The sequence below is a fragment of the Semicossyphus pulcher genome, unplaced genomic scaffold (genome assembly GCF_022749685.1).
Source record: "Semicossyphus pulcher isolate SPU_LCO1_2020_fin unplaced genomic scaffold, fSemPul1.0.p SCAF_14, whole genome shotgun sequence".
In the NCBI taxonomy this organism is placed as follows: domain Eukaryota; kingdom Metazoa; phylum Chordata; class Actinopteri; order Labriformes; family Labridae; genus Semicossyphus; species Semicossyphus pulcher.
Genome location: NW_027211648.1, coordinates 4,542,489 through 4,559,069, shown reverse-complemented (window position 1 = coordinate 4,559,069; position 16,581 = coordinate 4,542,489). Strand labels below are relative to the sequence as shown.

The 16,581-nt window shown below is 44.2% G+C and overlaps 1 protein-coding gene across 1 annotated transcript in view; it reads right to left on the bottom strand.

Annotated features, from left to right (window-relative positions):
• The window catches only part of gfra4a (GDNF family receptor alpha 4a), a 175,508-nt gene extending 164,829 nt beyond the window's left edge, over positions 1–10,679 (bottom strand). Inside the window, exon 1 of the mRNA XM_069661579.1 lies at positions 10,204–10,679. Coding sequence (XP_069517680.1) covers positions 10,204–10,261 — 58 coding nt within the window. The 5' untranslated portion in view covers positions 10,262–10,679. The remainder of the gene's footprint in view (positions 1–10,203) is intronic.
• Positions 10,680–16,581: the final 5,902 nt, after the last annotated feature.

Sequence of the window (16,581 nt, the reverse complement as noted above, 5' to 3'; positions counted from 1 at the left end):
TTAACAGGCTGGGCAGAAACCGCCGCTCTGATTAGAAACCAATTAGCTCCCCAGATCCCGGAGCCCCTGCCGAAGAGGCTGCAGGATGTCATCTTGATTCGGCTCCTGCTCCGGACGGGGATCTTTGCTCTCCCTCTGCCGCCTGCTGGTCTGATCTAATTTGCTGGGAGCTCTCAGGGTAAGGCAGGAAGGGAAATGGAGGAGCTACGCCTTTAACATGACCTAACCTAAATGTGAGCTGTCGCAGGCAGAGATGGATAACTTTTGGCTCCAGTTTGTCTCTCATGTAATTATCTTTTTATATCTTTGCACCTTTCGGTCACTGAAAAAAAGCAGAAATTATTGTGTTTGTTTACATACAACACATTCATGATCCTCAAAGACAACCGTGCTGCTACGCAATTATTCTGTCTGGCGTACAGTGACATTTTTTTAACCTGTTTTACAAAGTGAATCTTTGTACTTTTGACTCTGGCAACCAACCAACCAAACAACCAACCAACAAATCAATCTATATCCATATTGTAAGCCATATTTTTCCACTAATTGACAGATGATCTGCTCCCGTCAATATCTGCGATGAAGAAGTGAAGAAAGATTTATTAACTACATGGCAGTAAGATACGTACCATGAGCGAGCAGTAAACTCTTGTAGGTTAAACTGGGACTGGGTAGGTTAAACTACATGCTGTAGCCAAACACTCGAAGCATATTACTTAATCATAAACCTAAAAATAATTTCATATTAATTATCCAAGTCAGAATAAAAGCGTAATACAACAGAATATCTAAAAAGTTGTCCAGTTTTCCTCTTTGTCAATTCTATACCACACTTCCAAACCTGGTCTATATTGCATTCACCACAGACTGTCGACTGTATATAACAAGTGGGTGTAGCCCCTGTGACTACAGCTATACTTCGGTGTCTCGGCGCCATCTTGTTTCCTTGGAGCCAGAAGTGACCATATTTGGACGAGAGGATGGATACTCATCCTGGTTGAGAGATTGCGGTGATAGACAATCACGGGCGGTCACGTCCTAAAGCACACCCTTCCTTATTGTCTTCATGACTCTGATTTGATCATTTGTAGCGAACATCATGCTATGTTGATGAATTGAAACGAGTAATTGAGACCATGAAATAAGTAGGAAATGTGTAAGAGGGCTGGGTAACGATATAGATTTCTCAATTCGATGAACTTGAGCTTATGAACTTTTTTTCCAGTTCAGATTTTCAGTCTGAACATCTGGCTCATGGTTTTGATTAAACAAACTGGACTTCAACTTGAGATTTGGCCACGAGATCTCATAGCGAGATTAACAAAGCCACACGAGAGTTATAGGGAAAGGCATACTGTGTAACAACATGCTGAAAATACACTCGCGGCTAAAGCTAACGCTAACAGAGAGTAACATAAACATCAGTGCAAAACTAACTTACATATTCATGGACGCACACACGATAAAAAGAGTCGGTCGGCGGTCACTGATGTCTCCGTAGTAGGTGCAGTAAACAAGTCCGGGCATGTCTCCCTCACTGTCGTGTTTCGAGGGGATGCGCCAAGTCGTGCTGCGTTCAGGAGCGCTCAGAAACGTGAGTGATCAGACACGTTTTTACATATTTTTAAAGATCGATCTTGGGATTTATGAATCAATATTGGGTCATTCAAATGATAATTTTTTAAACCCAGCCCTAATGTTTACTGGGGTAAAGACAAAAACCAAGTGATAAGTGCAGAGTCATTTTCAAGCAGACTTGCATACAATCAAACACCCTTTTCCAACTAGTGAAGTCACCCCCTCCTGGCCTCTGCAATGACTTACCACTTCTCATATACAGTCTATGGATTTCACACTGGACAAGAAACAACATTAAGTATAAAACAGTCATTAATAAAAGCTTGATTTCTGAGTGTGCTATTAGTTCAAACCATTTCCTCACACTGTAACACACGAAGGAAACGGAGGAGCAGTTACGGATGTTGGTGTGAGACAGACTTCTGATTAAACATGTTGCTGTCTTCTGGCATTGATTTATGTCACTGTGCAAAAATGGCATCATTTGCATTTTAATATTAAAAACACTGAAGTAGGTTTCTTTCTTGTTTGCCAACTGTATCAGATATTACATGCTGTACAGAATTGGTATGCAGTATGTAATTGGGACACAGCTACGGAGACGCATCTCGTAACAAGGGTCAAAAATATACTTCACTCTTCACCTGAATGCATCTCTTAGCAACAGGCCTGAGACACTTCTCTTTAAACAGTTTTGGACAGCTGGATGGACCATTAGGATTCTCTGTGTGTGACTAATCCATGTGATCATGTGAAAGAAAGCAGAGGCCTTGTGATCATCACATATAGTTTAACGGCGGCTTCATCTGTGTGCGGTGAGAATATGATTGTCACCCCCGGTCCCTCTCTCAATCAGATGGTGGAGTAATAGCAGGCTTTATTGTATGGGTCTGGATAATGGTTTTCAGTCGTCTCAATGAGACTCTGAAAGTTCCTTATACTTAAAAATGCTCTGACAGACACACTTACAGGCATTAAGTACTGTGAACACTTGATGAAGGGCCCTGAAGCCCTGCTCGCTTGTTTCATTACCACTTGTCATTCTCTCTGCAGAGCCAACTCAATGCTACCTTTCTTCCCCTACTCACAAAACTTTTCTTCTGATTAATTGCAGCCTTTTAGGCTTTCTCACAATCAGCCTGGACCATTTTGCAGCCTTTTCATTACAAAGTTAAACGTCTGGCTATGGAATACAGTGGCAGTAAAATGCCATATCCTTTCAATACGGCAAGGGCAGGGTAATTGTCTCTGTGACATAATCGTCCCTCAACAAAAGCCAGTGGAAATGACAGGGTTTTAACATAATAAGGAGCACTCTCACTTTGGTTTCACCCCGCAACATCCTCCCTACCAGCATCAGTGCTGCAGTTTGATTTCCCTCTACTCCAGGGTGTGTTTATCTCCGTCTTAGGGCCTCCATTTTGCTCTTTTCTTGGCCTGTAATTGCCTCCATCTGCTCTTTATACATACAGTATTACTTGTCCTGGCGGAGATAACACACAGCAGTTAGAGAAGACAGCAGAGAACAACCGGCTGTAAATGTCAGCTAGTCACCAACCGAACACACCCGCTGCTATCTGACTTTATGTTTCAACTCTTTTGTTGAGTCATCGCCGCAGTTGGGAAAGCTGTGTGACTGTTTTTTTTGATGAGGCATTATCTCAGTGAGGAGACAGTTGACAAATTGAATCAATAAATCAATCAGACAAGATGGATCGAGTGTCAAAAATGATATCTGCAAACCTGAGGAGCCTTGGTGCACACTCGGACGAGCCATATCTACAATCTCTGCTTTGGGGACGTGGAGAAACAGGTGTCCGGCGTAAACAATCAGGTGAAATTAAAGGTAAAATCTAAGTGGAATATGAAGAGGCAGGACGGTTCATTTTAGGTTAAAAGGTGGGCCGATGCGCCGGGGATCATAAGAGCAACTGAACTTTGGTTATACGCTCTGCAGAGGATACACATCTCCTCTCTGTGAGATGCCCGACGACAGCCCCAGTCTCATGGAAAAATAAATCCCCTCTCTCTCTGTCACACGGCTTATTCACATTCATATCCTCCTCTCCCTGCAATGTTTGCTCCTGTAATTCTCCGACAGTATTCTCTCGCTTCTCTCTGTCAGAGGAACTTAAAGGCGCCGAAAAGTATCCACTCTAAGGGAAATCAAGAAACTTTGCAACCCTGCACCAGCAACGTGGACCCGGCGAGAGAGAAGGGCGAGTATGAATTATACATGTGCCAGGAGGTGGTGGTGAGGGGGTGGGCTTCAGATTTGTAAGAATAAATGCATAAAACGCATACTTGCAAAAAGCCATAATATTATCTGTCACAATTCAAGGTTACCAAACATGCAAGGAGCAAATTATTCATTGCCATACAAAGCATAGTGATGAGGCTGAAGAACTGCTGAGAGCAACAGAAGGAGTTTGGTTGATACACCGGAGACACAGGCCTGACTATGTGTGAGTGGGCTGTTAATAAGGGAGCTATTTGTGGGGAGACATGTCATCTCATGATGTGTAGATGTCATTGTCCCTGTGCACTGTAAAATCTATATCGTGAAACCTAAATACTAGGGATGCACGATATCAGAATCTGCAGATAATGGCTTGAAAATGACATATCGGCATCGACAGATATGTCATTTTTCTGCCGATATTTTCTGGCATATTTTCCACCGATAAAACAACCCCTTCAATTCCTCTTCAATTCTCTACAGGGGAGACTTGATGTTCTCTGCAATTAGGTGGAAAAAAACGTGCCAAATATATCTGCATCGAAATCGGCAAAAAAAACAATATTGTGCATCCCTACCAAATACATATGATTATATGTGTAAAAACTGGACCTCACTGTACCAACATGTATTTATATTCTTACATAAACATTAATCAGATTTTATGACCAAAACAAACCAGCATTACAAAAAAATCTGCTTGTTCTAATGAACTTTGTAGTTTTGGCTCATTATTTTTAGGGATGCATGATATTGGATTTTTTTTCCGATATCTGATATGCCGATATTTTCCAATCCTTTTTTGCTGCCGATTTTGATGCCAATATATTAGGCACATGTTTTTTTCCACCTAATTGCAGAAAACATCAAGTCTCCCCAGTAGTGGAACTGGTATCACGCCTGCTTTTATTGTAGTGCCCCACTGGCAGATGCAGAAACAACATAATACAGTGCTTTTTAAAAAGTGCACATTCACTGGGCAATATAATAAAACTACTTAAACGTTGGTTATGTACAATATGCCATATTTATTTGTATGTAACATTTTCTTTTTCACATAAAACTATAATATTCATAAAACTTAGACATGGATGATGCTCTTCCTGAGACAATCCTGACAACAGACACAACTAGGGAAAATTTCACCTGTTGCACGGAACAAATACATAAAATGAAATCAATCATGCTGTCTGTTTCGGAAACTTTGAAAAACTGCCGCAGACATCTTGCACTCTTCTTCACACTTGACAAAGGAGGCGTGGTGCAGGCACTACGCCCGTACACTCACACCGAGTTAATGTCGCATTACGTCAAGCTTCTTTAGGGAATCATCGAGCATTTAGGCAGAGTGAAAGCGCTGTTTTATCGATGGAAAATATCAGCAGAAAAATGACATGTCTGCTGATGCCGATATCACTTTCAAGCCATAATCTGCAGATACCGATAACGTGCCGATAATATCGTGCATCCCAAATACATGCCAAGTTATCTGAGTAGATATATGGGCAGCTGTTTGCTAACATGTGAGCCTAACTTTTATTACAGGTAGTAAAGAGTCAGGAATGGGTTTTTGCAAACTTCATTGCCTCCTTGTGTCCAAAAAATCCATAAATACAACTTTAACAAACACAATTAATTAATAAAAATAGCCCTTCTTGAGAAATATCCTTCATTGCTTGGCCAGTTCCTGCTCTTGTCCTTAAGCAATCAAGTGTTAATATTTAACAACTAAGAAAACTGGTGCAACTTTTCCTCCGCTGATACCAACTCCAAAACCAATAGGGAAATTATTGGAATCATGCAACCAGGGATGACCATGGCTCTTAAAGTGAAGTGGGGGTCCGCTGCATTATTGATATTGAAAACACTTAATTTCATTATGACATTGACAAAGAAACTGTTTTTAATGTGAATCATTCCCACCACGCTCGACAGCAGATCCACTATGAAAGGTCAGTATTGGCAGAACGACTGGGGCAAATCCCCGCCATCAATAGTGTTAGTCAACCACCATATCTGAAGTCATCTGCAACAGACAATCAATAAGTATGCACACAGAGATCCATCTCAGAGGAGGCAGACAAAGCCACTTCACTCCTGCACTTATGCTGCGTTACAGACAACTGGGAACTCGAGAACGTCCCTGTAGAAATGTCCGACCTCAGAGCGTTCCAGGTGCGCTACGCCAAACGTAAATAAAAAACATGGCCGACTGTGACGAACTGATGTTTCTTTCTTTCAGAGATTATTTATAGTAACCAGCTACCTTATCATATTAGCAACATTTCTTATAAACATTTTCATGCAGAACATTTGTTACTATATGATAGGAGTAGTTATTTCAGTTAAATGCAGGCAAATATATATATTACGTTGCTTTTCAGTTGATAGTGTACCATTAACCATGTGCCTCTCCATGGGTTGCTGTGTGACGTCGGATTCTCGTTAAGTCGGGGTAGATGAACCTGCTCCGAGTTCACAAGTAGAAACTCCGACTTTGAACGGCGTTCCAGAGCAACGCGTAGTCGCACGTCGGAAAAACTTGACTTCCGAGTTTTCTGGAACGCAGCATATGTTAACTTTAAGAACTTTTTCTCACATGGATAATCCTTAAATGGCTAAATTCATGAAGGTGTCAACAACGGAAAAACAACGAAAGAGATCACACAAAAAGAAAATTACGAGACTGCATATAAAGGAAACCCAGGAATAATAACAGTATCTGAAGTTGGACTACTTTAAAAATCTATTCAACTACACCGGAAAATTAATCAGCAAATAATGACCTAGTGAAGAATGGTAATCAGCAGACAGCTTACTCTCAGTGCTGTATTCTCAGCAGTGTAATTACTTAAGGGTCACTTTGCTCCGGAGTCCTTAAAACATGAAATCAAAAAGGCTCTTAAGTTCCAATCAGTGATTTGAAACAGATCAACCGCCAAACCGTGATTAGCTGATTAATTATAACACGACTGATTTTGTTGAGGTTTCTTTGTAATCAGAAGTCGACTCCAGATAAGTTCTTGTTAGTTCTGCTTCCTAATCACATCCAATAATTTCATAATCAAAGTTAAGCATTTCCTCTCTGAACATTTTAAATGTTTAATCACTTAAATTTGGCATCTCTTAATCGTGTTCTGGTTTCTCAGTGAATGTAACTGATGACGGCTACGTTCTCAAACACATATCAGCTCTTCTGATAACAGGCTGATATAAAATGAGCAGCTGATTCCATCTTCAGTCTTCAGGGCCTCTTTCTAGGATGTAAAACTGGCCCCCTACACTGATTAATCTGACAGCCACACCAGCTCGCCTTCACAAAAGGCTCCCTGCAGTTTAATGCATAACCAAATAATTCATCCCGTCCCTCCACGACTGCTGCCCCCGTGAGGAACCAATCACCACTAACCCATGCTAGGAACATAAACCTGCAAGTGAGAGTCGGCCTTGTTTATGATCATTAGTTCTACCCAGGCAATTACTGCTGCGTATATAACACTATTCACAATATGTACAACAACACAAACCCTCCGCCATGTCCCAAATGGTGAAGTAGGCCGTGTTCATTTACTGCCCACCACTTAGAGAAAGAATAATATGCAGATGAACCTGGTCACATAATTAGAGTAATGATTGCAAAATGTTCAGAGCGGTGCGGGCAGATAATCACTGAAGCATCACAAGACTAAGCAGTAAATATGCTAATTTAAATCTGAAGTAAACAGAGGCTTGTTTTTTTTCCCCCCTTCTCTTTATAAAGTTTACCCACGCAACAACTGCACGCTAATCATGCATACATCGACTTCATACACCTCGTTTCATCAGAAAGACACATTATATCAGACAGTTATTACTGCAGCCCTAAACACCACGGGCATTTTTTAAGCCTTGTTTGGCCTGGCGAGCAGTAGAGGAGCATATTTTGTATTTGCAGCAGGAGCTTAGGGAAGTGAGCTGCATGAAAACACAAGCAACAGCCAGTTCGTCCCCGTAAGTCAAACGGTCCTCGTAAGGAGAGTGGGCTCTCAAGTGTCGGCCCTCAAAAGTACAGCTAAGCCAGTCTACATGCACAAACACCTGCGATTGAGTGCTGCTCGCGAGCATGCTCGAGGGCTCTTTGACAGGAGTTGGCGAAGAACTGATGATGCCCTCGTAAGCTCCATGAAAGCTCCAATTTCTGCGTTGTGAGTACGATTTTTCACACGTCGCGGCGCTCTTAGTCGGACAGAATAACAAAATGCAAGCTATTAATCAAAGTGTTTTTTATGGTCTTTGATGTTTCGCTTAAGATTCAAGTGGTGCGGCGCTTCTTTGCATGACAAACACAACATGCACCACTGAAAATTAGAGCAACACACAGACACACACAAACAAATATAGAACAATACATCCCACAATAGTTGACATGGCTTACATTTTGTCCGGCGTCTCTTCCGTCACATCTCTGAAACTCAGATTTAGTAGCAATTTCCAGACTTGGTATTTGTACTTTTTCTGAATAATCCTTCAAGTTCTCGTGACTCCTGACATTTCTGACAGCACTTTAAGACTCATTCGCTCCTCCCACTGCGATTCCCCCCCTGTGGATTTATACCGACCACCTTCCTCTTTCCCTCTCCAACCTTCAGGCTAAAGCTGCTTCAGTTCCTTTGATCCCCCCGCCTCCTCCTCCTCTCTGCCTCCCTGTGTGGCTGATGGACGGGATCATGAGGCCCTGGGTGAGAGACTCTCTGGCGTTTTGACACATCTATTTGACAAGGTGAGAATATCTGCGGAGTGAAGACGAGGACTGACTGACTGCCCCCCCCTACTCACATCCTGCTTTCACTTACCCTCGTGGCTCATGTCTTGAGTGACAGTGCAGCACGGTGACACGGGTTTTACATGTGATGTGAAAAGTGAAGGAAGACAGGACATAATAGCTTTACTTTCTTTAGGGGAGCTCTGGCGGAGCAGAGTGCTGCGAGTGTGGGTGTTCAGGGTTCAGGACATCTTGTCTTGAGCCCCAGAATTTCCGGCTTATACTCCTCGTATGCAGGGCTGCTTTCAGCGTGCCTCGTGAGTGACTGAAATCACAGCTGCAGCAGAGGGAAATGGAGTCTGAGATGTAGAGCTGTCATCATGGAGGCAATAAATCTCACAAATACAAAATCCTTCCATCCGTACGTCCTGTTTCCAGCCCGCACTCGCTCTGCAGGAAGGTTTTTCTCTCTCCATGGAGGGGGAATTTTTGCAGAACAGTGCAGCACAATCAGAGAAAGTCAGATTTTGTGCCACAGATGAATTTTAAATTAGACCAGCAAGAAAACAGCAAAGACATTAGAAATGACTTGCACCAGCTGGTGCCATGAAAAGAGTGCAGGTTACATGATTAATAGATTTGGACAGAGAACAGACTGTGTGTGTGTGTGTGTGTGTGTGTGTGTGTGTGTGTGTGTGTGTGTGTGTGTGTGTGTGTGTGTGTGTGCGTGCGTGCTTGCGTGCGAGTGTGTTTTTGTGTGTGCAGTGCAGGTGGTCCTGCTTATTGTAACAGTGTTTGATATGATCCTGCACACCACATTGTTAATGCAGTTTTAGGATTCTAACACACAAACACATTCACTAACGCGCGCCCACCCTCAAACACACGCACCAAACCCCGCACACACACCACACCGGCTGCAGCTGCGCTCCACCCACAGCACACACACACACAGGCAGCACAATTCACCTGCAAAGGCAGGTGCACCAAGTGCGCACGCTGCACGCACGCATGTGCACGCACAAAACTAGCCACATAGGCTGACACACACTCGCTCACAAACACACATACAGTTTGAAACACACTTGTCTGCATTGGCATTTTGCAGTCAGACTGGTGACCAGCGGCAGAAGCGAAGCAGCCTTGGTGGCCAAAAACATACAACAAATGTCTCTCCTATCGTGATCTATTCCCTCATCTGTCTGCTGTTAAAAAGTCATGGACATATTCAGGGGGCATGTACGGGGCTGCTGCCTGCAGGGTAACACAAAAACCTGCCCTGCGAGGCTGAGAAAAGACGTGCATGCATCTCCAGAGCGGAGAGAATCCGGCGATTCCCGCCGCTTCATTACTGTCAGCCTCCTATCAGATAATATGAGCGGTCTTCCTGTGTGGTCCTTTAAAACACTGTATCCCTGCTCTGTCCGGGACTCTGTAGTGAATCTTTTCACATTTACACACCCGGCCGATCGTGCAGGGAAAGAACTATCACATCATGCAACTTTGACAGAAAGCAAGCGAATGAGGAATGTAAAGAGAACACTAATGCGCATCACGCGCAGCCTGAACCCACAGAATACGAGCTGCAGTGACAACGCGTTCATTTTGCACAAGTTCAACTACATTGAGTGTTTTTTCAACTTACCAATAAGAGCCAGCTGCAAGAAGTACAGTCCGAGGAAGTCCATTGTGGAGAGCGACATTAATTCAAATGGATGCAATCCCGGGCGAGTGCTGATGGTGCGCGAGAATAAAAACCCTCTGTTTGTTGAAATTGGCACCGAAAATTAAGACCGAAAGAATCGCAGCTATTTCTCAAGTGATGACTGGCCACTCACGCTGACGCCGGAGTCCACAGCATTGCATGAAAAATCAGGAGCGGAGCAGAGCATCATTTTTTAACAGTCAAACTTTTGTCATGGAGGAAAAATGGGTAACAGCTGCGCCAAATCAAGCCGATGGAGCGCCGAAAAGGCGAGAAAAACAGTTCGTTCCTTAGGTGAAATAAATCTTAAGCATGAAACATCCCCGTAGCCGTTTCATCCGTCCTTCCTCTGAGCGGCTGCTTCCTCTCCTCTTCTCCTCCACCTGCGCACCGTCTGGAAACTGCGGATGAATCACAGGGGCGCGTTGCTTTGCGCACTCCGACCTGCGAGTCACTCCGTCCCTGTGATCCTCTGCTCCCGGGCGGGTCCGGCCGGAGATGCCCAGCCCAGCTCGTTTCAAAAAAATCCAATCTTGGCCAAAGTTGAAATAGGGCAAGTTAAATCGATAGTCTATTTCATACTGCTATAAAATGGAAACAATAAACCCTGCGTAAAATGGTGCATAGACTGTATGGGTGGGTAGACCGTATCCACACTTCTCTCTCTGTGAAAGTAGGTTATTCCGCCTGAAAAAGAGAGAGAATCATTGACTTGGAGGGAGTTGAGAAAATATTTTAGGGGCCCTTCAGCAGACAGTAAAAACAGAGCCAGGCTGACTCACAGTGTCTGTGCCTCCTTAATGGCTCAAATGAAGAGACCATCTTGCAGCCAGCATGGGCTGTTTGAGGCTACCTGCTGTCTAATGTGCTCCTGCTGCTCTCCCTCAAAACAGAACAAAGAAGCGTCTATTTTGATCTGGGTTTTGGGGACAGTGGGACTGATTGACGCTTAAGACAATCAGTACCACTTTGAGACGCAGCCTACTTTTTATACAGGAGATTTGTTTGCAGCGCACCCAGGATAATTAGATTCACCCTAGAAGCAGAAGTGATGGGGGGTATTTAAAGTTTTTACAGCTGTTTTTTTTGTGTGTGTCAAAGCTTGAATTATTTTCAAGCTGTTAAACTCACACTCCGGCTGAGAAATTAATTTTTGAGAGCCGTCTCTGCTGGGAGTTGTTTTGCCTCCTGCAGCTTATTTTTGGAGTTTTTACAGCATCTCGGGGACACTTTCATCCAATCGTTGTTTGTGCTGTATGTAAAAAAAAAAAAAAGGGCTGACACTCATGGAAACGTGGGACGGATCTGTTTCCACAGAATGAGCAGCACAACCTTAGACACTCACAAACTTCTGTTCAGTGTTTTTTTTGTTGCAGAGGAGAGTGGGCAGCGCGTGCTCCTCTCAGGGTTCGCTTACGCTGAGACAGTTGGAAGGTTTAGAGGGAAGATATGCAGGCGGTGAGATGTTTCGAGGAGGATTTGTTCTCCAAGGCCAGCAGCATGTGCAGCTCAAAGGCAGCTTCTCCATGAGTTCTGCTCTCTTAAGTGTCCTTTAAACTTTCACTACATCGGCTTTACATCTGCAGCATGACGAAGCCCACATTCATTGCTTATTATGAGAGTATGCTGTCAGTGTCAAGGCCACAGGTTCTTACTACTGTTAAAGAAGTGAAACTGTAAAACAGTATAACACACAGTTATAATGGTATACAGAGACATAACCACAAAGCTTTTTATTGTGCAGCATTTCTTATACATAAAGAATAAAAGGACACATTATATTAAAGGTGAAGGTGTCATTAAGCTTCCGCAACAATCTGATTAAAAAAATAAACCGTCAGAACTCAAATCTAGATTAAAAAACAGCTAATTTCTCTGGCTATACCATTCAAGATCTCAAGATTGCAGAGGCCTAGGCGCTCACATTTTGATTGACAGCTGCCTGGCTCATCTGTACAGCAACTGCACACGTGTCACTCAGCGTAGCGCAGGCCTGGACAGTTTGTTCCAGTCGCCTGGTTCAGAATCAGAGGAAGAAGAGTCCCTGCGATCTGAACATTTAAACTGGTCACTGAACGGTTACAAAATGTTTTGCTATCCATATCATAGTTAGCAGCTAGCATACAAACAGGTGAGCTGAGAGATTTGTTCTTAAAGCTATGAATACATCGCTAGCTAAGGTTCCATCCTAGGCCCTATTCTTTTTACTATCTACATGCTCCCTTTAGGTCACATCATCCCGAAGCACAACCTGTCATACCACTTTTACGCTGACGACACTCAGCTCTATCTCCGCAATAAACCCAACAATCCGTCAGATCTCACTCCTCTTAAAAACTTGGATGGCCCAAAACTTCCTACAACCAAATGAAAGCAAAACTCACCTTTGACCTGTCCTGTTACATCAAACCCAAAGCTGAAAACCTTATTCTTGACGCTGCTCTAATATTTGACCCCCGGATAGAAGCAGTTGTGAAATCCAGTTTCTTTCAGCTCAGAACCGTTTCAAAGTTTAAAAACATTCTCTCCTTCAGTGACTCAGAAGAGGTAATCCACCCTTTCATCTCTTCCTGACTCGATTATTGTAACTCCCTGTGCACTGGCATCAGCCAGTCGCCCCTGTCCCGCCTGCAACTGGTCCAAAATGCCGCAGCCAAGCTGCTGACTGGTTCCAGGAACAGGAGCACATTAGTCCCATTTTAGCCTCTCTTCACTGGCTTCCAATCCGTGTCACGATCGATTTTAAGGTTGCGCTGTTTGTTTTTAAAGCCCTGAACGACCTGCCCCCTCCTCTATAACAGACCTCCTCAGCCCTTACAAAACCTCCAGGCCCCTCAGATCTTCTGACACAGGTCTCCTGGCGGTCCACGCTCTAATTTTAAATTTAGCTTTCTTTCGGTCAGGTCTGCCCCCTCTTTTGAAGGCTCGTCTCAAAACATACATGTGTATGCTAGCTTTTGAATCCCTTGGTCCTGAATAGGCCGCCTGTTGTGTTTACAAGGTTGTTGTGTTTCATTTGTTCAGTCTCAGTGCTGATTTTTTTCTTTTCTTTTCTTTCCCCGATGTACTGCTTCTCCTATGCTTTGTACAGCACTTTGGTCAGCTGCTGCTGTTTTTAAATGTGCTTGACTAACTGAGCGCTCCGTAATGTAACGCTGGAGATGTACGTACTTGCTTTTAAATATACGTTCATGTGCGCAGGATGGCTGCCACGTGTTCCCTGCGTCCGTTTGGAGCGTCGGCGGTGCACCTCAAACATTAAAGCTACGCGTAAGCGAGATGCAGTCTGCACATGAGCAGTAGGGGCAGTGTAGAGGCAGGGGGGATGTGGCGCAGCAGCGGGGACAGCAATGGCAGAAAGTTCCGAAGACAAGCTGATAGACCAAGTACTCAATTATCCACATCTGTACGATGAGACAAACATGCCTGTCAAAACAGCTGGAGACAGATAAGTTACATTTTAGAAGTCGCCATGGAAACCTGCATAAGTAAATAGCAACAAGTCCTGGACCCGAGGAACGGAGTGGGGATGGTGCCGACCGTCCACCTGTCCACCGAACACACAAACGCTTTTTCTGCCGTGATCTTAGAATGAAGAAAACAGCGAGGTCCTCGAGTGTCAGCATGTCTGTTGCATCCCGTACGTACAGAAGTCGCATACGGCCTGAGCTCTCTGGTGTGCCCTCTAGCGGTACCCTCCAGTAACACGCGTGGTGCCTAGGCAAGTATGTGAATAATTACGCTTGCAGCAGCAGCCGGTTGTGTACGCGAACGCAGGGTAAAAAGCAAGTTTACCTCCGGCTTTAGCTAGTGCTACATGTAACGAGGCAAAACTACCGCTGCCCCGCTAGACCATCAACAGCCTGCAGGCCAAATGTGGACATGTGGGGTGTAAACAGGCAAATAAATAATAATAGTAAGTAATAAACATCCAGCTTTAAGTTTCTGCTACTTTACTCAGGTAAAACTGAAGTAATTATGCTTGGCCCTGAACACCTAAGAGACAATCTACTGATGTAACTGAAATAGATGGCATCATCTGCAATCTGGGAGTTTCGTTTGATCAAGATCATCTCACTCTGTAAAACAGATTTCAAGGACAGCCTTGTTTCACCAACATAACGGCAAAAACCAGACACATCCTGTCGATGCAGAAAAACTGGTCCATGCATTCGTTACTTCTAGGCTGGATTATTCTACTGCTGCTGCCGTGGACCTGCTCGACTCCACGTTATAGCCAGTAAAATGCACACAGAATCCTGACGAGCTCTTGATGTGCACCTACGAACAAGAAAGTAAAGAGATGTATCGTTTGGTCAAAGTCAGCACAGAGTGTTCTTTTGCAGCAGTTTGGCAGACACTTTGATGCCCTTCCTTGTATTTCAATTCGTCACCTCCTAGGAATGAAACGTGACTGTACCAAACACCGCGGGCTCATCCTGGCAGCCAGGAAGACGTCCTGAGAAGCTTTAGTGTGGAACTGGTTAAAACCAGTGCAGTCGTACCTTTCTTACCAAGCGCAAATTTACCACAAAAAAAGAAGCAAAGGAGATTTTTTTCAGAGACACCAGAGGGGGAGTAAAGTCTGAGGTTCAGAGTCGTACCCTGGCAGTGATCCAGCAGCAGCAGGTAGTTAACTGCCTTGCTTAAGGGCAAACTGGCTGCAGTTTCTGTTAGGAGGCAGAACAATCCTTATCCAGGTCTCTGAAAGAGGTTATGGAAATAAAAGGCAGCCTTACACCTCTCAGAGCTCCTCTGAATTACAGAGTGCGCCCAAAAAGATGGCACATTGATTCCAACCTCTCTCCTTTTGAATCGGACCTGCTCCTGCTCGCCTCCGATCGAATCCTTCTACACATCTTTCTCCTTTTCTCAGCGACTGAAAAAAAAGCAGCCCTGTCCTTAAAGTATTTGTGATGCTGATGTCATAAGCCAGGAGAAGAAGTGGGGCGCGCTCCTGCTGGGTCGGCTGAGAAAAATCTCAGCATGAGCTGATTAAGAGGTGATAATTCATTGAAATCAGCGCAGGTTGGTTTTTTCGGTGTATCTGAGACACGTGACGAGAGAAACAAGAGGGAGAGGAAGAGAAGGAGAGAGAGTAAGAGGAAGGATTGACCGGCGATGGAGCTGAATCAGACGGTGAAACAGCTTTCAAGGCCTCAGCACAGAAAGACTCGCAGGTGATGTAGATACAGTTACATGACGGTGACACAAAGCCACACTCCGCTCTGCTCCCTGTCTGTCTCTGCTGCCTCTCAGATGTCTGCTCGTAGTTTCCACATATTCTTGCATTACAGCATACACAGCACGACGACTTTTCACGGCCTTTCTGGATGTACGTACGTGCAGAGCAAGTAATCACCTTAATTACATGTGGAGCCGTAACAGATGGTACTTCACTTTGTGACACATGCAGCGGCCGAGCAGAAAAGCGGCCGACATCATTGGCATTTTTTCTCATTGTCCAATTGGATGAAAGGAGAGGCGGGCCTTCTGTCAGCAAAATACACAGCGTCAGGGAATTCATCTGAAGTTGAATTTTAGATCTTGTTAGCTGTTAGCATGCAGTCTGTTTATAGAGATTAATAAGAAGCTAAATCGTCGTCAGATGACGCAGATGGGAGCCGGGATGTCGTTACGATGCATACCGTTCCACCAGAACACTTGGCTTCCCAGAAATCCACGTCCCTGCCTAAAGATCTACTTTGTTTGTTCAGCCATAGTAGATTACTGTTTACTCGCAACACTTGCAGAGAGCGGAAAAGCAGCTGCTTAGCTCCGCCTACCCTCTCTGGCAGACCAACCACTGCTGGCTGATGGAAAACGCGTCACTAACTGGGCGCCGCTTGTGATTTTTTCCACCCAGTCTGTAATACTACAAATGCAAAGGCGTTCATCAGAGGACCATAGGCTCAATCACCATCGCGTTACCTCATTCAGCGATAGATTTTTCCGCCCTTCTTCTTGGACTCATGCCGCTTCTGTGCCCTCATGACTCATCTGCTTTTCACATATTTAAAGCAGAACTCATTTAATGTTTTGACTGATAAAAGGTCCAAAATGATTTGTCAATAATCAGTTTTTTCCCTATAAAATGAAAGTCTGTATTTTTGTCCGGCAGCGTCTCAGGGGGTATTTGGTTGTGCGCAGGAGAAGCGTAACACATCAGCTGTAACACAACCCTGCAACACATCAGATATGTTGCATTACCACCTGCATATAAATGCATCGACCTTAAACCCCCCTGAGAACAGATGTCACCAGAAATCGGACCATGTGCATTTGATAAAGTGGCGTTGCACTATAACTTCGCTCACA